The 20,063-nt window shown below is 38.3% G+C and overlaps 1 protein-coding gene across 1 annotated transcript in view; it reads right to left on the bottom strand.

The window, feature by feature from the left end:
- The window catches only part of HOMER1 (homer scaffold protein 1), a 155,004-nt gene that overhangs the window by 59,950 nt on the left and 74,991 nt on the right, over positions 1-20,063 (bottom strand). The window contains exon 5 of the mRNA XM_084629669.1: positions 13,651-13,793. Within this exon, the coding sequence (XP_084485795.1) occupies positions 13,651-13,793 (143 nt within the window). The remainder of the gene's footprint in view (positions 1-13,650; positions 13,794-20,063) is intronic.

Here is a 20,063-nt window from a genome sequence, read left to right as displayed (position 1 = left end):
CAGAGGAAAGCAGGTAGCACGTGAATGAGAGTAAAATATTCTTACCTGCAAGAAAGATTGCAATAATCTTGCTACAAACAGTCAAATTTCAAACCTTTTAGAGTTTCCCCACCAAAGTGAAGGGTGAACATGACCCCTCACAGATTGACAAAAGTCACCAATTCATGGTCATCTTTTTGATGAGTACAAATGTTGGGTACCTCATTTCTGAAGACAATTTAAAGCATTTTTGTAAGTATTATCATATTCAGCTAGGACTCCGAAGAGGCAGAGTATTCTGGTTATGAAATACTTTCACATATGAACTTCTCTCGCCAATTGAGACACAAGTATAGTTACTGCAATTTGATGAGTTAGGTTTGGTTAGAGATCTGGTTAAATAGGCGATGTGTGACCTGAGAGAGCAGAACCCTTATTTTTCATAAAAGGCACGTTTCTTACAGAAGAGTCGTGACTATCTTAAGTATTGTTGTGGCTATCTGGATCAACATCTTTATCATAATTATTCCTAATAGCTGCAAATTTTTTTTTTATCAGTTTAACCTTTTTGGTGGAAGAAAAGCTTTCAATAGGCCTTTCAGGAGTTACCTTTGACCAAATACACATTTGTGGTTTCAGATCCAAGTAAGATGACATTTGTTGTTTCAGAAAATACATAGAAGTAAATTCTTCATCCCTCTTACCACTGGTGACTCAAGAACTGTCATTTCCACAAAAACTGTGTATTTCTTGTTTAAAATGCTTCATGATAGTCTGCTTGATCATTTTGGAATACACTTTGCTTGAATTCACAACATTTATTTGGTGTCCATTTTCTGTGACAAGATTTAAATATTTTAAGGTGTTTAGAGAGATGTTTGACAGGAAAGATCTTTGTGACAAAAGTTGGAATTCCAACTTTTGTATTTGTATCTATCATAAATACAAGATAGATATTTGCTGAATGAAACATGGCAGTGTGGAATCCCTAATCCTACAATGAAGAAGGTCTATCATGCAGTTTAAATCTACTCTTTGCAGTGCTCTAGTGTTCAAGCAATGACAAAAAACGCTGAAAGATGGAAGTGTGTGTAAGAACACCACAAGATGACATAACTATCTTTCATAGAAGGCTTTCCCTACAACTCATCCCCTAAAGATTTCTTCATTGGAAGGAAGATAAGGGTCACAGTCTTAAAACCCATGATACTGTAAACTGTGTACGTATTCTCACAGCATTTCAGACCAAACTATCTCATAGAAGAACATCAGAGGCATCACACATGGACAAACACAAAACAATCATATAATGTTACAACTAAAATAAAAACATACTTCTCTCAATGACATTTACAAGAAAAAACTATGATAAATATTAATCAAACAGCAGGAATCTTATCACTAACCTACAATCTCAGCAAAATTTGAATGGGATAGAGCTCTTTCACCAGTGCCTCAAAAGGACAAGGAACTCATCACTCTATATGCGAGAGTGGCATTTGAATAGGAATAATGAGTGTCAAATATTTGTATTCTTGAGACATGCCAGGGCAATCCTAACGGCTATGCTTAAAAACAACTCTCTTAACCAGCAGAGAATTTGATTCCTTATTTTTAAGTACCAAAGGACACAAACCAGGTTTATGGAACCATAAATAGTATTTATCATCAAATAAATATATATATTAAATACAGGGTTTGAGAGATCTGGCTTTTGAATGGTTGAAGACTGTGGCTGTTCCCGATATTAGAAATAAAGTTCTTCCGCTAAGCAAGCTATCTCCAACTTTTAATTTTTATATAGAATTCTTATGGCTGTGATAAGCTGGAGAAAAAAATAGCATGTCAATGTAGATTGTATGAACATTCTTTTATGTAAACTACATAATGATTGTCTTGGTCTTCTAAGAATGTGCTTGATAGACTGTTTTATATTAGTCAAACTAATAGTGACAAATGAGTATTCTAAGGGTTTATGGCTTTTAGTTACAGTTATCACCAGTTCCTATGTTTGCTAAAATTAGCTCCAACCAATGCAGATTTCAGTTTTGTACATGAGTTTTCAAGGTACCTAGCAATGTATGCTTTATGTCTATACTTATAACAGTATGATTAAGCCTTCTTTCCCCCCACTTTTGGAGACTGATACTTACCTTTAGTTACATTAGCAAAGAAATCTGATATTCAGTGTAACACTTTCCAGTTTGAATGTCTTCATAGGCCTTAATATATAATCTAGAAATTCCTTATTACTTACTGGGATGGTCACAACTAGGAAAGTCTTTAAAGAAATTCAAAGATTTGAATTAAATGAATTCAGTTAAGGTTGGCTAACATTTTTCTTTCAAATTAAGAACATACCATTGACAAACAATATGAATTTAATTTTTTTATTGATAGTAAATTCCTTAGCCTAAATTCTGGAAGCCAATGGAGGAGTGCCAGGGAGAAGGGGGAAAACAGGAAACTCTTCCCTCCCCCTATGCACCTGTTCAGTGGGCAACCAGCATACTGGTCTTGAACTTCTTCTTGAGCACAAAGGATAGGAGGACAGCACACAGACAGGTGCTCCTTAGTAGTGAAGGACATGGTGGTTGAAGTGAAAGCCACATGTGGCCGGTCCGTCCTCGCACTTCACCCTCCCCCCTCCACTAGTGGCTACATGACAGTGCTGGCAGGGAGAACACATTACATTGTTTAATGGGTAAAGTACACCACTTTGAGCACACCTCAATGGATTCGTTTCTCTTCACAACAAAATAATTGAATCCATTAGCGTTCTTCCAATACACACAGAACTTATCTTTAATGAAAAAGTTACTGGTCACTTATGGACCGTTTAATTTTATAAAAAGGCAATAAGTGTCCTCAAAACTTTTAAAAGAACCTAGCTCTCTTTAGGTTACTACTTAGAGAAACTATAACAATAATATTGTTTTATAAAAGGTTAAATTTAATCATTTCACTCAAAACTGGTTTTTTTAAGACCATGCAAAAGAAGCTAAATATGACAATATAAAGGGAAAATATACATCTGGATTCCAGTACAAATTATCTCCATATGCGCTAAGTCAGGAAATGCAATTATTTCAACTCTCAACTTTTCTTTTGTAACTCAGACAAACTTAGTAAGAATTCAGCATAATCCACGAAATATAGTTTCACTATAATGCAGATGTAAACCCACAAATATTAAATCTTTTACCAAAAGTGCAATTGTAACATATAAAATAAAGAAGCAAATTGATCTACTAATAAGATTTCTGCATACAACCTTTAATGAAAACCCATAGAAAAACATGGATTAGCAGCATGGTTTTTTTTGGGTACAGCACTGGATTTACATGCAACATTTTCAAATGGTATTCAGTCTAGACAATAAAAGATCTAAGATATAACCAACATTTGAAACAAAATTATATTTTTCACTAAGGCAATGAATCAAATTTTCTTATTAAAAAAACTTATTTGAATACAAAAATAGGAATTATTTGAATGAACAGGCAATATATATCTATTAATAAATCTGTTTACTGTCAAAACATTATGTAGCACACTCACTTCTTTTTCCAAAATATAACACCATATATTTAAAGGTTCATTAATTTAACTGGCATACCACAAATTTTTTGCACTGCAATATATATATAAAATTTTGTATTACATGAAATGTGAGGTAACAGCTTCAAGTCATGGTTGCTCAGAAAAACAATCTTTTAAGATGGTCAAAAACAAAAGTCCTCACCTATTTAGTAAAGCCTTTGAAAGCTGAAGTTTATCACATAGTTTTACAAGGTATTGAGAACTGAAATATACTCTGCTAGGAAAACACTTTATAAAGTATCAAACAGTTACTAGGCAAACTCAAAGTAATAAGACAGGAGTTCACTGACCTATTTATTAAACTTATAATTTTAGATCTGCTTTCTAAGACTCAACAAACGAAGTGCTCTTTCTTAACTGTCTTTCTTCTCTCTGAAAGCCATTTTACGGTTAACATTTAAAAATAAAACTCAGACTGAGGATGTGGAAAAGAATTACACACACCCCCGACCCCCCAAAAAAGACATCTGATAGTATTAAAAATCTTAGCCCTTTCTTGACCCTTTCAAGTTAAGGGAGAAGATAATTTGTGCATTTTACAAGGTCTCATTTTACTTTACACATGACCTCTAGTTCATTAGTATCTTCCTGAAAACTAGTTTGCATATACAGGATATACAGTGCCTAGACAGGGCTGAGAAGAAAAAAAGACTGTAAAAAAGTGTATGATGCCAATGATTACTTGTGACATCATAGGCTACAAATCATTTTATTTTTTATCCTAGGTTTCAGTTAATATATAGTATAGCATTAACCTTGCTCTGTTAACTATTGCAAAAGGGAGAGATTGAACTGCAAAACAGTATTACTGGATCATTCAATGCTAACTGCAGTTTTCACTTTGAACAGAGACAATAGGCAGAGATTTAGTTGTATGTGTTTATCTTTCTTTGTAAGGGTCATATTGAATATTTGTGCAAATTAGCATATGCTGAAAAAAAATCTGATCTCCTTAAGATATTCTGACTACTTAGTATGCTTAGTAGCAGTTTTATTAAAACTTTTCAAATAAGGTTGAATTGAAATGACTGAACCTAAATTCTGCTCCGTTACAGTCATGGAATATGAATGGAGTTACAGCAATTTAGTGACAAGCAGAATTTGTCTCAATATTTATAAAATAAAATAATTAAAAGTTAAAGTTTGCATAATAGCCAGAACTCTGTGGTGTGGTGATTTACATGGTGCTGTAAGTTAGTATTTGGGTGCAAAATGCTACTTGTTTCTGAGCAAAATAGTCTAAACTTATGAGCAGGGCCAGCTCTAGGCACCAGCAAAGCAAGCACGTGCTTGGGGCGGCACATTTCCAGGGGCGGCACAATTCCAGCCATCCTTTTTTCCCCCGGCCCCGTTCAGTCAACCAATGAGCCCCTGTGTGGGGTGGCAGGCTCAGTGCAGGGGTCCCGGCCCGGGGGCAGTCCCTGCTCTGGCCCCCTGCCGCACTTTTCACAAGCGGTGGAGGAGCCAGAGTGGAGTGGAGCCTGGGATCAGGGCAGGACCCTCGGCCAGTAAGGGACCTGCTGCCCCGGGCGGCTCGGTGCTGGGCGGGTGCCCCTGGTCCGCCCCCCTCCCCACGGCTGACCCACCCCGCAGCCACTCAGTCCGTTACTGTCCCCTCTGTGGAGGGTGGAGCCGGGTCTGAGATTGGGCTGGGGGCCCACGGGCGAGATGTACAGTCCTGAGCACCTCACTCCAAACACTGCTATAGAATTATGCATTCTTTTAACATTACTAGTATCAGTGGCCTCTGGTGAGCACAATTTCTCAAAACTGAATTACTAAAAAATTATTTGAAGTCCACCATGTCTCAAAATCGTTTGTCAGGACTCGCATTAATTTCAATTGAAAGTACCACTGCAAAAAATTTAGATTTCACTGAGTTATTAAAAGACTACACAAGTATAGAAACCAGAAAAATTCAGTTCATATAATTTTTTAATTTATGAGAAACTGGGAGCGCCAGAAGACACTAACGTTTTTCATTACAGTGTATAGTGAACCCAAATCCCAAATTGTTTGTAATTGTGATTTTGTTAAAATTAAAGAGTACAGTAGTAGGAAATTGTTTTATTTCACTAACTACAAGTTCTCGGTTTTCACTTTTTAAAATTTTAAACAGACAAACAAACCAACCATTGCAAAGTTCAAACATGTGTAAAAGCCAAAAAAAAAGGGGGGGGGGGAGAGGAGGCCAAAAATGTTTTTCCTTGGGGCAGCAAAAAACCCTAGAGCCAGCCCTGCTTATGATACTGACATATTGTGCAAATTAAAAGCAACTCCACTAACAGGAAAAGAGAGGAGAGTATGTTATCAAAGGGAGTATAGCTGGCCAAAGAGAGGGTGCATCATGAGAAAACTATAAATCAAACCTGTTCTGTAGATGTGCTAGCGGACTAGAAGGGACCAATAGGAAAGGTGCAAACTAAAATACCACCCCCTATACCTCTGATCATCTGTTCTCATCAACACCCACATCCTCTACGTCAAGTCCACACAACACTGCCACTAAAATCCCCTTCTTTGACTGTTATTCTTACATCACCCTCTTTGAATCGTTCTACTGTCTCTCCTTCTGCTACTGGATCAAGTTCAGGCTTCCTGTAACCACCTGTAAAGTCTTTCATTCCCTCTCCTTATGTACCCGTCCTTGTCTCATCTGCATGGCCTTCCTGCCTCCTCAGCTCTGTCCATTAAGTTAGCTCTGTCTGCCAATTTGTCAGCTTCTTCCACATTGCTCCCATGCCTTCTTCCATGAGCTGCATTTTCTGAGCTCAAGGCAACCACACTCCCTGCATTCACCTCTCTCCCGAAGACCCACTTCTACTGTGCCATCAGTGGGAAAACTAGTTGACTTATACTGTCAAGTCTGAGGAGTAATTGGGACTAATATATATACCCTATAGGCTGGAAAAAATAAATTTGTTAAGCTAACCTTATTTTACCAAAATATGGCCCATCACTACTTTTATTCTGCTATTAATTTGTTGTATCCTTTCTCCCTACCCTCTGTTTGTGAACTCCTTGGAGAAAAGACCATGGCTGCTTTTCTGTTTGGAAAGTACCTAGTAAACTGTGGACACTATCAGTAATAAAATAATAAACACTAAACATTTTAAAAATCCAGCACTACACATAAGAGCCTTTACACGCTCTCCAATGGTCTTCACAACCAAAAACATTGCCACTACGCATTCACCAGGGAGACACCTGACAACTGCTGAGTAGTAATTTCAGAAATGCACTACTGTGACAATGAAAGGGGATATTCACTTTGTTCTTTACAGCAGTGCTGTTGTCAATAACCATCACTGGTTATCTGTACATCTGGAGGGGCGGGGTGGAAGTATCAGAATGATATATCAAGGTAGATCAAATCTGCCAAGTACTGCGAAATGCTGTCAAGATATAGCAGGCACTACAGAGTGTAATTCCTGTCTATAGTTCAGTTCTTGTGAAAATCCCAGATAATCTACAATGTTTAGTGTGTATTTTACACAAACAGTTTTCCTATAGGCATCTGCAAGTTGAATTGTACAGCAAAACTGAACTGTCAAATCAACACTGCGTACCCTACCAACCAATGCAAACTGCATCTAACTCGTCCATTCAACGTTGTAGAATCCCATCTCAGATTTGCATTTTTGACCACGACCACTTGCCTATGTAAGCTCATTTTACGTCTGTTTTGTACATGCACTATAGAATTTGGCCCATTGAGACATCATTAAACCGAGCACCAAACCATTATACAAAAATCAAGGCAACTGACTTTCAAAACTTAGTTCTGTCATAGGCTGAAAAAAAAAAACAAAACAAAACAGATTTTACTTAATTGAGCTATTCCTGAAAAGAGGCAACTTTTTATCTATCAGAAAACATACAGGATTCCAGTACAGCAAAGACTGAGCTCTCATAATCCTCAATAAAAAGTAACTTTCATATGAAACATTTTCCACAAATAAAACTCTTTGAAGAATAATATTTCTCTTAATGTTAAATACTGCTATATAAATATCTGCAATCGAACTTATCAGTGAAGTTAGAAAAATGGCTTGTTGTAATCTGTATTGAACTACAGTATAAACTAGTTAACCCAGAATAATTTAACTTCACAAGGTTACCTTCTTTGGCTTTTCTTCTGAAAAAACATGAATGGCTCACTGGCTAACTTATAAGTACCCATTAGCAAAAGAAACACTGGCCTTGTGAAAATTAACTTCATGAATAAATGACACTCTAAAATACAGATTTCAGAGTAGCAGCCATGTTAGTCTGTATTCGCAAAAAGAAAAGGAGGACTTGTGGCACCTTAGAGACTAACCAATTTATTTGAGCATAAGCTTTTGTGAGCTACAGCTCACTTCACAAAAGCTTATGCTCAAATAAATTGGTTAGTTTCTAAAATACAGAGTAAATACTGGAAGACAAATCCTAGCTACTAAAGTTAAACATAGTATAATAGAATATTAAATAGAAAACTCAAAATACATATATGAAATAGACAGAAAAGAGAAATGCAGAAAAAGTTTTGTAACATTGTAGTTTCCAAAAAATAATGGCACATATGGTTCATTTTAAAAACATCCAAAGTAATTTTTTCCATGCATACTCAGTGAAGGTGGAAGTCCATTTACTATACTGGTGTAGGAGAAATGCCTATTAACTATGTAAGGGGCAGTTCTTGCAATGATCATAATTTTTTTTTTTTTTAAAAAAAAACACTGTTGACTTAGCCCTTTCCCTTTTCATACAAAATATTTATAGAAAATTTAAACATGCAAATGTAACAAGTTTAAATAAACCCATTCACCAGAACCCTGTCTTCAGGATTTCAGAGAAATGCAATAGAGTAGATGCTCATTAGTCGCAACTAGGGCTGTCAAGCAATTTAAAAAATTAATCACGATTAATACGGGATTTAAAAAATTAATCATCGTGATTAATCATGCTGTTAAATAGACTACCATTTATAAAAATATTTTGGATATTTTCCACATTTTCAAATATATTGATTTCAATTACAACACAGAATACACAGTGTACAGTGCTCACTTTATATTTAATTTTTATTACAAATATTTGCACTGTAAAAATAAAAACAGTAATTTTCAATTCACTTAATACAAGTACTGTAGTGCAATCTCTTTTTCATGAAAGTTGAGTTACAAATGTAGAATTATGTACAAAAGTCCACTCAGTTCTACTTCTTGTCCAGCCAATCAAATGACCAGGGATGAGTATAAAAATATTGCTCGGGCATGCAGGAGTGAAATCAGGAAGGCCAAATCACACCTGGAGTTGCAGCTAGCAAGATATGTTAAGAGTAACAAGAAGGGTTTCTTCAGGTATGTTAGCAACAAGAAGAAAGTCAGGGAAAGTGTGGGCCCCTTACTGAATGAGGGAGGCAACCTAGTGACAGAGGATGTGGAAAAAGCTAATGTACTCAATGCTTTTTTTTTGCCTCTGTCTTCACGAACAAGGTCAGCTCCCAGATTACTGCACTGGGCAGCACAGCACGAGGAGGAGGAGACCAGCCCTCTGTGGAGAAAGAAGTGGTTCAGGACTATTTAGAAAAGCTGGACGTGCACAAGTCCATGGGGCCGGATGCGTTGCATCCGAGTGTGCCAAAGGAGTTGCCGGATGTGATTGCAGAGCCATTGGCCATTATCTTTGAAAACTCATGGTGATCGGGGGAAGTCCCGGACGACTGAAAAAAGGCTAATGTAGTGCCCATCTTTAAAAAAGGGAAGGACAAAGGATCCTGGGAACTACAGGCCAGTCAGCCTCACCTCAGTCCCTGGAAAAATCATGGAGCGGGTCCTCAAGGAATCAATTCTGAAGCACTTAGAGGAGAGGAAAGTGATCAGGAACAGTCAGCATGGATTCACCAAGGGCAAGTCATGCTTGACTAATCTAATTGCCTTCTATGAAAGCAGTGGACGTGTTGTTCCTCGACTTTAGGAAAGCATGGTCTCCCACAGTATTCTTGCCAGCAAGTTAAAGAAGTATGGGCTGGATGAATGGACTATAAGGTGGATAGAAAGTTGGCTAGATTGTCAGGCTCAATGGGTAGTGATCAATGGCTCCATGTCTAGTTGGCAGCCGGTATCAAGTGGAGTGCCCCAAGGGTCCGTCCTGGGACCGGTTTTGTTCAATATCTTCATAAAGGATCAGGAGGATGGTGTGGATTGCACCCTCAGCAAGTTTGCAGATGACACTAAACTGGGAGGAGAGGTAGATACGCTGGAGGGTAGGGATAGGATACAGAGGGACCTAGACAAATTAGAGGATTGGGCCAAAAGAAATCTGATGAGGTTCAACAAGGACAAGTGCAGAGTCCTGCACTTAGGATGGAAGAATCCAATGCACTGCTACAGACTAGGGACCGAATGGCTCGGCAGCAGTTCTGCAGAAAAGGACCTAGGGCTTACAGTGGACGAGAAGCTGGATATGAGTCAACAGTGTGCCCTTGTTGCCAAGAAGGCCAATGGCATTTTGAGATGTATAAGTAGGGGCATTGACAGCAGATTGAGGGACGTGATCGTTCCCCTCTATTCGACATTGGTGAGGCCTCATCTGGAGTACTGTGTCCAGTTTTGGGCCCCACACTACAAGAAGGATGTGGAAAAATTGGAAAGAGTCCAGTGGAGGGCAACAAAAATGATTAGGGGACTGCAACACATGAGTTATGAGGAGAGGCTGAGGGAACTGGGGATGTTTAGTCTGCGGAAGAGAAGAATGAGGGGGGATTTGATAGCTGCTTTCAACTACCTGAAAGGGGGTTCCAAAGAGGATGGCTCTAGACTGTTCTCAGTGGTAGCAGATGACAGAACAAGGAGTAATGGTCTGAAGTTGCAGTGGGGGAGGTTTAGGTTGGATATTAGGAAAAACTTTTTCACTAGGAGGGTGGTAAAACACTGGAATGCGTTACCGAGGGAGGTGGTGGAATCTCCTTCCTTAAAAGTTTTTAAGGTCAGGCTTGACAAAGCCCTGGCTGGGATGATTTAGTTGGGGATTGGTCCTGCTTTGAGCAGGGGGTTGGACTAGATGACCTCCTGAGGTCCCTTCCAACCCTGATATTCTATGAATCGCTCAGACAAACAAGTTTGTTTACATTTACAGGAGATAATGCTTCTGGCTTCTTGTTTACAATGTCATCTGAAAGTGAGAACAGGCATTCACATGGCACTATTGTAGCTGGCCTTGCAAGATATTTACGTCCCAGATGCGCTAAAGATTCATATGTCCCTTCATGCTTCAACCACCATTCCAGAGGATGTGTGTCCATGCTGATGATGGGTTCTACTCAATAACGATCCAAAGCAGCGCAGACCGATGCATGTTCATTTTCACCATCTGAGTGTCTCTCTCTAAAACGAGAGCACATGATGCCACCAGCAGAAGGTTGATTTTCTTTTTCGGTGGTTCGGGTTCTGTAGTTTCTGCATCGGAGTGTTGCTTTTTTAAGACTTCTGAAAGCACGCTCCACACCTCGTCCCTCTCAGATTTTGGAAGGCATTTCAGATTCTTAAATCTTGGGTCGAGTGCTGTAGCTAGCTTTAGAAATCTCACATTGATACCTTCTTTACTTTCATTGCATATCTGACAAAACGCATTCTTAAAACGAACAACATGCTGAGTCATTATGCAAGACGACTATAACAGGAAATATATGGCAGAATACAGGGAAAACACAGAGGAGACATACAATTCTGCCTCAAGGAGCTCAGTCACAAATTTAATTAACTCCTTGTTTTTGGAACAAGCATCATTATCAGTGTGGAAGCATGTCCTCTGGAACGGTGGCCAAAGCTTGAAGGGGCATACAAATGTTTGGCATATCTGGCATGTAAAAACCTTGCAATGTCAGCTATAAAAGTGCCATTTGAATGTCTGTTCTCACTTTCAGGTGACATTGTAAATAAAAAGCAGGCAGCACGATCTCCCATAAAAGTAAACAAACTTGTTTCTCTTAACAATTGTCTGAACAAGGACTGAGTGAACTTGTAGGCTCTAAAATTTTACATTGTTTTGTTTTTGAGTGCAGCTATGTAACAAACAAACAAAATCTACATTTGTAAGTTGCGCTTTCCAGGATAAAGAGATTGCACTACTGTACATTCATGAGGTGAATTGAAAAATACTATTTCTTTTGTTTAGCATTTTTACAGTGCAAATATTTGTAATAAAATATAAAGTGAGTACTGTACACTTTGTATTCTGAGTTGTAATTTAAATCAATATATTTGAAAAAGTAGAAAAACATCCAAAATATTTAATACATTTCAATTGGTATTCTTTTGTTTAACAGTATGACTAAAACTGCAATTAATCGTGATTGATTTTTTTAATCGCGATTAATTTTTTGGGGTTAATCACGTGAGTTAACTGCGATTAATCGACAGCCCTAGTAGCAACATATCACTGTCCTTTTGCTATGTTGCTCCTAAGTGGCTGTTGCTATGGGGAATGTTGACAATTCACAGTAGAAAAAGTGGTCCCAGGGGAAATGTTGCTCATAAGCAATGGCTGCTTTTAACAAGCTGTTGCTGCAAACAAGCATCTACTGTATTTTGAATATTCCTCCCTCAAAAACACTCTCTCTCTCTCTCTCAAAAAAAAAGTCCATTTCCTCTATGAACATACTGGGACTACATTGGTGACAGTTCAAATATAAAAACGACAACACACGCAATCACTCGTCAAAGAATTTAAGTGCAAAATGATGAGTATTTCAGAGTTCTAAAATTTGTGAGCTTTTCCAAGTGATGTTATTTCCAAGTGATGTTAACACATTCTTCATAAGGAAGACTGAATTCTTGAACAATTTCAAGTCCATGTCTCTGCTCATCCTAAATTCCCCGCACAAAATTTCAAAAGATTCTGTTATCAACCAGTCTCTCAAAAAAAAAAATCTTAGCAGTTTAAGATTTTTAAACTCTTCTTAAACTGAATCAAATTAATAATTTAAGAGAAATTTAACATTTCAATCTTTGCTTGACTTATATATTTATCTAACTTTTCCCTGCTCTACTTATTCTGCTTGTAAAGAAAGAACGTCCCATTTATGATAATTTCTAATTAGATACATTTTAGCTCAGAACTTTCAACTTTAAATCAAAACATTGTTTAAATTTTCCTAAGGGGCACTGGAGCAAAACATGCTCAGTTCAATGAATTATAATTCATGCTGAAGCGCAAATGTAACTTTCTTCTATATTTTGAAAAAAACATTAAGGAATATTTTAAATGGTCAGAGAGATGTTTAATTAGAAGGCTGCTTTCAATTTATAGCACTTCAGGATTACACAGACACATTCATCTTCCAACAACTTATCACCACAAGGCTGAGCCTAATGTTATCAGTCTTTTAAAATAATATGAAAGTGAACAAAAAAAGTAAGTTAATTGGAACAAGTTCTTTGAAGCAGTTAATTCTGCTGAGGTCTCAGGCATGTAAGTATTGCTTCTTGTTAAAGGGACACCTTGTATTCAGGAATAAAGTGCTTGTACTAAAATATTCACATTGTAAGAGAAATTCCAAAAAACCTCCTCAGTAGATTTTCTTATATAATTTTTCTGTGAAAGCAGACTGAATTGCAAACATGAAGCTGAGTCCTGTACTTTGCTTTTTAAAAAAGAATATTAGGCCTGGTCTACACTGGTGGGGGGAAATCAATCTAAGATACGGAACTTCAGCTGTGAGAATAGTGTAGCTGAAGTCGACATATCTTAGATCGACTTAGAATCACTTACTTTGCGTCCTTGCAGCGCGGGATCAACACCCACCACTCCCCCGTCGACTCCGCTTCCGTCTCTCACCATGGTGGAGTTCCGGAGTCAACAGCAGAGCAATCGGGGATCGATCTATAGCGTCTACACCAGACACGATATATCAATCCCCGATAGATTGATCACTACCCGCCGATCCGGCAGGTAGCGTAGACGTGGCGTATGATTCTTTAATTCATGACACGGTCATTTTGGAGCAGTCTGAAGAAAAAAGGTCCCTTTAACAATGAAGTAAACATGTATTACTTAATTAGTATGTGTGAACTGAATCTGTACCTATGTGTAAATGGCAATGCATTCTGGGTTGGTTCAGCCCTTGGTTCCGAGTTTTGTGTCACTTCTGGAGTTGTTCTTTCATCATCTGTTCCATTAATGCTTTCTGGTGTTAAAGGAGATTGAATGTCCCCTCCTGCTGATTCCTTAAGTAAAAAAAAAAAAAAAAAAAAAAAATTACAATTATACACTAAACTTATGCCACAATGTGCATATAAACAAAGACAAAAATTAACATTTTTAAGTGCATGGTTATTAATTTAAAAATGACATTAAGCTGAGGCACCCAAAATCATCGGTATACAAATTTGAAAAAAAAAACAACCCATACCCAAACTATCATGTGATATGATTTAGAAACTTAATAGTACTTTATAGTACTTTAGTAGTACTTAATAGTACTTAATAAACTTTATATGAAAAGACTGTACACATCAATATGTACAATATATCAACAAGTATGCAGTCTCCTGCTTATAGGGTGCCTGGACCTCTTTTCCTTCCCTTATCTTCTATCTACACATTGGTACAGACTTAGTGGTTGAAAATTCTTCACAACCATGACGACAACTCTTACCTTTCACTTTGTATTTTACCATAGTGTAACCACCTTGAAGTAGTATTAAAAGCAGTTTCTCATTTTACTTTAATAAAAAATGAAAGTGGGAAGTGGAAGAGTTACTACTGGTACAATCACAGCTTCAGCTGCACACCAATTATAGTAAAATCTGTACAAGGGTCTATCTGAAAACCTTGTTCAGCCAGGGTGACTTGGACCTAGCTAGTGCTGGCTGAGGCAGCTAGTTTATGGATTGACTCAGCCCATCAGTGGCAAGTATAAGAGGCCAGGGGAGACTAAGCCTCTCCAAGCAGCCTGCCTGCCGAGACCTTGGTCCCACTCACCCACTTCCCTCAAGGCTCTGCCTCTTCCTGTCCCCACTTCACTTGCAAAGGAGCCTTTCTGAGGGTGTAGAGGTGCGCGCAAATTGTGAGTGGCCAGCCAGTGAGGAGGTTGGGGGGGACACGAAGAGGTGCGAGCAGCAGGCAGGAGGGCTGGGGGAGAAAAGGCGTGTGAGCGGCTGGCCAGTGGGTGGGAGAGCCTGCGGGAGGAGACGAAGAGGCACAAACAGTGAGGGGGGGAGGCCGAGCAGGGCCAGGGGTGGAGCATGGGCGGGCCTTCCAGGGAGGAGGCCAAGCATGGGCAGGGCCACGGTCCAGGTGCATGCAGCCTCCCCAAATGGAGAAGTCACACCGGCCATGACTCAGCCCATCCCTTGAGCAGTCTCAATTAGTGTGGGTCTCTGGATCCCTGACTATACTTAAAGATGTCCACTACTGTACAGAACTGGTACAATCACCATCACCCTACAAGACAACACAGGAACATTTGTGTTCTGCGGTCTCTGTCAAGCAACCAATATTTATTAAATCCTGGTCATTAGATGTATTTCACTGTAATTTTAATTTTAAAAGGAACATTGCTTAGCCTGAATCCTAAATCTGGAATTAGAGTTTTTCCCTGTGTATCATTTCCCTGACATGAATAGGTTACAGGAAGCACCATGTTTTCCCATAACTAAACACATCCTGTGTCTCTAGCATTTCTTATACCTCTTAATTGAGGGTGTGGGGGGAAGGTGGTGTTGTATTGACCAAGCAAGGTACTAACAAGCTTCAACAGGACTTTATTTTCAAAGTGGAAACCTCTTTACCAAGATGCTGCTGCACCCTCTGTAGCTCTCTCCCAGCCTCTCAACTCCTCCCCCCTCCTTCCCATTTCCTGTCCTTTCAGACTCCCAACAGCCAGTGCTCCAAATTCTAATAATTACAAGCAACATCTAAACACCACAGGTGGGGGACAAAAGCTATTGTTATGTAACCCCATGGGCTGGAGCTATGAAAAGACTGCACTTGTAAGTATGTGGGAACCTCAGTGGGAACTGAAGGCCACAGCACCTTGTCAAAGGTGCTCCTAACTTTAAAGGATGAGGCCCTTATTGTGCACATTCTTCCCCACTTGTTTTTAAGGGAGTAAAACTATCTAAATTTACAAATATTAGCCCTTTTGAGCTGCCACTTCTGAATCTGACCCAGTTACTCCAAATCACTAAATCTGCAGAAAAAGTTGACGAGGGTATCAAGACAGAACCAGACCACAGAGTTCCAATTTCAGATGACAAATAAACCTTTGCTTTCTTTAACAGGACTGAAAGCGGAGGTTTCCTTTACCTCCCCAGAGAACAGATATTGTGTAACCAGAAATATTCAAGTCAAAATTGTACATTACTTTCAACTTGGCCTTTACAAGAGAGTCAAAACATGATTGACAAATGTTTAATAACTGTTCATATTTTGCTTTTGATTCATATATGCAGTGTTTACATCTTAAAGAGTTGCACAAATGGCATGACACAAACTTACCTTTTAACAAAGTTTTCTGTAATTCTTGACTTATAGTTGTATTATGTTAAATGTGTTTGTTGTTTTTTTTTTAAAATCACATAATACACAAGTAATCCCCTCCCTCCTTCCCACTCCAATCCAGAATGAAGAATCTATTAGCTCAAATTATAGGGAGTACACGCTTCTTTCTTTCAATCTTGTTACCATTTCTGTGCCCAAAACTACTTCTGTTTATTTGCACTCTAGTGAAATTCAGAATTTAGTTTTAACTACAGTGAATGTTAAAGACAGAACAGTCCCAAGTGAGAAAAAACTAGTGTAAGAAAACAGCTGCCAGAAGGTTTGGGAGAAATACATACAGGCATATATTATGCTAGTCTATGTAAAATAGACTGCCCAAATGTTGTCCTCTGATATATAAAGTAAATTCTGCTGAAATTAGATAAAAAGGCACAACTGAGGTCAGAACTTGTCCTAAACATGAGTTATTTTACTTCCGTTTAAATAACTTAAAGAAATGCATAAATTACATTTAGGACCATTTTGGGGGTAAAGCAAGTTAATCTATTTTAAGTACAATGGACTTCTGTTGACAAATCAGTATACCTCATTTTAATTATTACATTAGGGTGACCAGACAGTAAGTGTGAAAAATAGGGATGGGGTGAAGGGTGATAAGAGTCTATATAAGAAAAAGACCAAAAAAAACTGGACTGTCCTTATAAAATTGGGACATCTGGTCACCCTATATTACATCCAAATCCATATCGATCTATGAGATGAAATCCGTATCTTGAAAGGCTAGATCAGTTTCTAGTAGCCATTTTTCTGACAAGGTAGGTCAATCAAATTATAAATTAGTGCTCCCATATAATTAGAGCTTCCAGTAGATATTAAATTCTTTATTGCAGCCAACCGGTATTCCAAAGGTGAGAAATTCTTTCCTGCCTTTGAAAACATCAAAGACTGTTTCTAATCTGGTCCTTTTAAACAAATTCTCACCATCTTAATCAGTATAAAAGTCAAATTGCCACATATGGGACTAACTTTTAAGAAGTACCATCAATATGTTTGATTTGTAAAAACAAATTCTACTGAACATAAAAGCAATAATTCTCTCTCAGCTGCCTAGGTAGTGGAGTATGCCCACTAGGGGTTGGGAAGGAATTTTCCCCCAGATCAGATTGTCAAAGATCATGGGGAGTTTTAAACTTCCTCTGCATCATGGGGCCTGAGTCACTTGCTGGTTTGAACAACAGTAATTGGTAGATTCTTTTTAACTTGAAGTCTTTAAAATCAAGATTTGAAGACTTGTGGAAATGGCAGAAGTGCTAAATGACTTTTTTGTTTCAATTTTCACCAAAAAGGTTAGTACTGATTGGACAGCTAACATAGTAAATGCCAGTGAAAATGAGGTAGGATCAGAGGCTAAAATAGGGAAAGAACAAATTAAACATTACTTAGAAAAGTTAGATGTCTTCAAGTCACCAGGGCCTGATGAAATACATCCTTGAATACTCAAGGAGCTGACTGAGGAGATATCTGAGCCATTAGTGATTATCTTTGAAAAGTCCTGGAAGACAGGAGAGATTCCAGTGGACTGGAAAACGTCAAATAGGGTGCCAATCTATAAAAAGGGAAATAAGGACAACCCAGGGAATTACAGACCAGTCAGCTGCACGTCAGTACCCAGAAATATAATGGAACAAATAATTAAGCAATCTATTTGCAAACACCTAGAAGATAATAAGGTGATAAGTAACTATCAGCACGGATTTATCAAGAACAAATCATATTGCACTAACTTAATAGCTTTCTTTGACAAAGTAACAAGCCTTATGGATAGGAGTGGAAGTGGTAGATGTGGCATATCTTGACTTTAGTAAGACTTTTGATACTGTCTTGCAGGACCTTCACATAAACAAACAAGGGAAATACAACCTAGATGGAGCTATTATAAGGTAGGTGCATAACTGGCTGGAAAAACTATTCCCAGAAAGTAGTTATCAGTGGTTCACAGTCAAGTTGGAAGGGTATATCAAGTGGGGTCCTACAGGGATCAGTTCTGGGTCCGGTTCTGTTTAATATCTTCATCAATGATTTAATTAATGGCATAGAGAGTACACTTACAAAGTTTGTGGATGATACCAAACTCGGAGGGGTTGCAAGTGCTTTGGAGGACAGGATTAGAATTCAAAGTGATCTGAACAAACCGGAGAAATGGTCTGAAGTAAATAGGATGAAATTCAATAAGGACAAATGCAAAGTACTCCACTTAGGAAGCAATAATCAGTTGCACACATACAAAATGGGAAATGACTTTCTTGGAAAGAGTACTGCACAAAGCAATCTGGGGTCATAGTGGACCACAAGCTAAATATGAGTCAACAGTATAACATGTTGCAAAAAAAGCAGACATAATTCTGGGATGTATTAGCAAGAGTGTTGTAATCAAGACACAAAAGGTAAGTCTTCAGCTCTACTCCACGCTGATTAGGCCTCAACTGGAGTACTGTGTTCAGTTCTGGGCACCATATCTTTCAGGAAAGATGTGGACAAATTAGAGAAAGTCCAGAGAAGAGCAACAAAAACTATTAAAGGTCTAGAAAACATGACCTATGAGGGGGAGATTGAGAAAATTGGGTTTGATTAGTCTGGAGAAGAGAAGACTGAGAGGAGACAGGATAACAGTTTTCAAGTACATAAAAGGTTGTTACAAGGAAGAGGGAGAAAAATTGTCCTCCTTAATCTCTGAGGGTAGGATAAGAAGCAGTGGGCTTAAATTGCAACAAGGGCAGTTAGGAATAAGCACCCTCATAGTTAGGAAGTTTAACACTGGAATAACTTGCCTAGGGAGGTTGTGGAATCTCCATCATTGGAGGCTTTTAACAGCAGACTAGACAACCACTTCTCAGGGATAGTCTAGAGAATACTTAGTCCTGCCTTGAGTGCAGAGGACTGGACTAGATGTCCTCTTGAGGTCCATTCCAGTCCTATGATTCTATGACATTAATGCTACAGTAACTGAGAATCAGACCCTAAATGTCTACTTTGAACATCAACATAGCAGCAGACTATAAAGCATTTTAAAAAACAACAACATTAAAACTGGAGAAAAAAGTCATTTTTAAAACACTAAGCAACACTCAGTATATTACTGAAACCTGGTGGGAAGATTCCCATTACTGGAACATGAACATCAATGGTTACGACCTTTTTAAGTAGGACTGTGTGGGCAAAAGGGGAGGGGAAGTGGCATTCTGTCAAAAAACAGCATTACAGTAGAACCTCAGAGTTACGAACAGCTCGGGAATGGAGGTTGTTCATAACTCTGAAATGTTCATAATTCTGAACAAAACATGGCTGTTCTTTCAAAAGTTTTACAACTGAACATTGACTTACTACAGCTTTAAAACTTTACTATGCAGAAGAAAAATGGTGCTTTCCCTTTTTTGTAGTTTAACACAGTACTGTACTTGCTTTTTTTCCCCTCTCTGCTGCTTCCCGATTGTGTACTTCTGGTTCCAAATGAAATTTGTGGTTGACTGGTGAGTTCATAACTCTGCTGTTGGTAACTCTGCGGTTCTACTGTACTTGTTTCCAGGTTACTGGCAACTCCAAATCAAATTACCTTTAATGCTTATGGATTAGTGTTTTAACAGGTAAAGCACAAGATGCAGTAACTAGCTGGTATCTGCTACAGATCACCAAATCACACTAGAGAACAGAATGACTGGCTCCTTAGACACTTATCTATAATGCATAGAAAAAAAGTTGGATTGAAGTCTCCTGTGACAATGCAAGTGACCTATGCCGGAGGTCTCACACTGCCAATACTAAAACATCTTTGAAATTTCTAAAAAATATAGATGACAATTTCTTTACTCAAAAAGTGTTGCATCCACCACAGGGAAATTCTATACAGGACTTTGTCTTGACAGAGACAGGCGAACTGATCTCAGAACTCAAAATGAGTGGTTGCTTAGGTACAAGTAATCATGACTTAATTCTGT

The sequence above is a fragment of the Lepidochelys olivacea genome (genome assembly GCF_965140295.1).
Source record: "Lepidochelys olivacea isolate rLepOli2 genome assembly, chromosome: 5".
Lineage (NCBI taxonomy): Eukaryota > Metazoa > Chordata > Testudines > Cheloniidae > Lepidochelys > Lepidochelys olivacea.
This window is presented reverse-complemented; position numbering and strand designations above follow the sequence as displayed.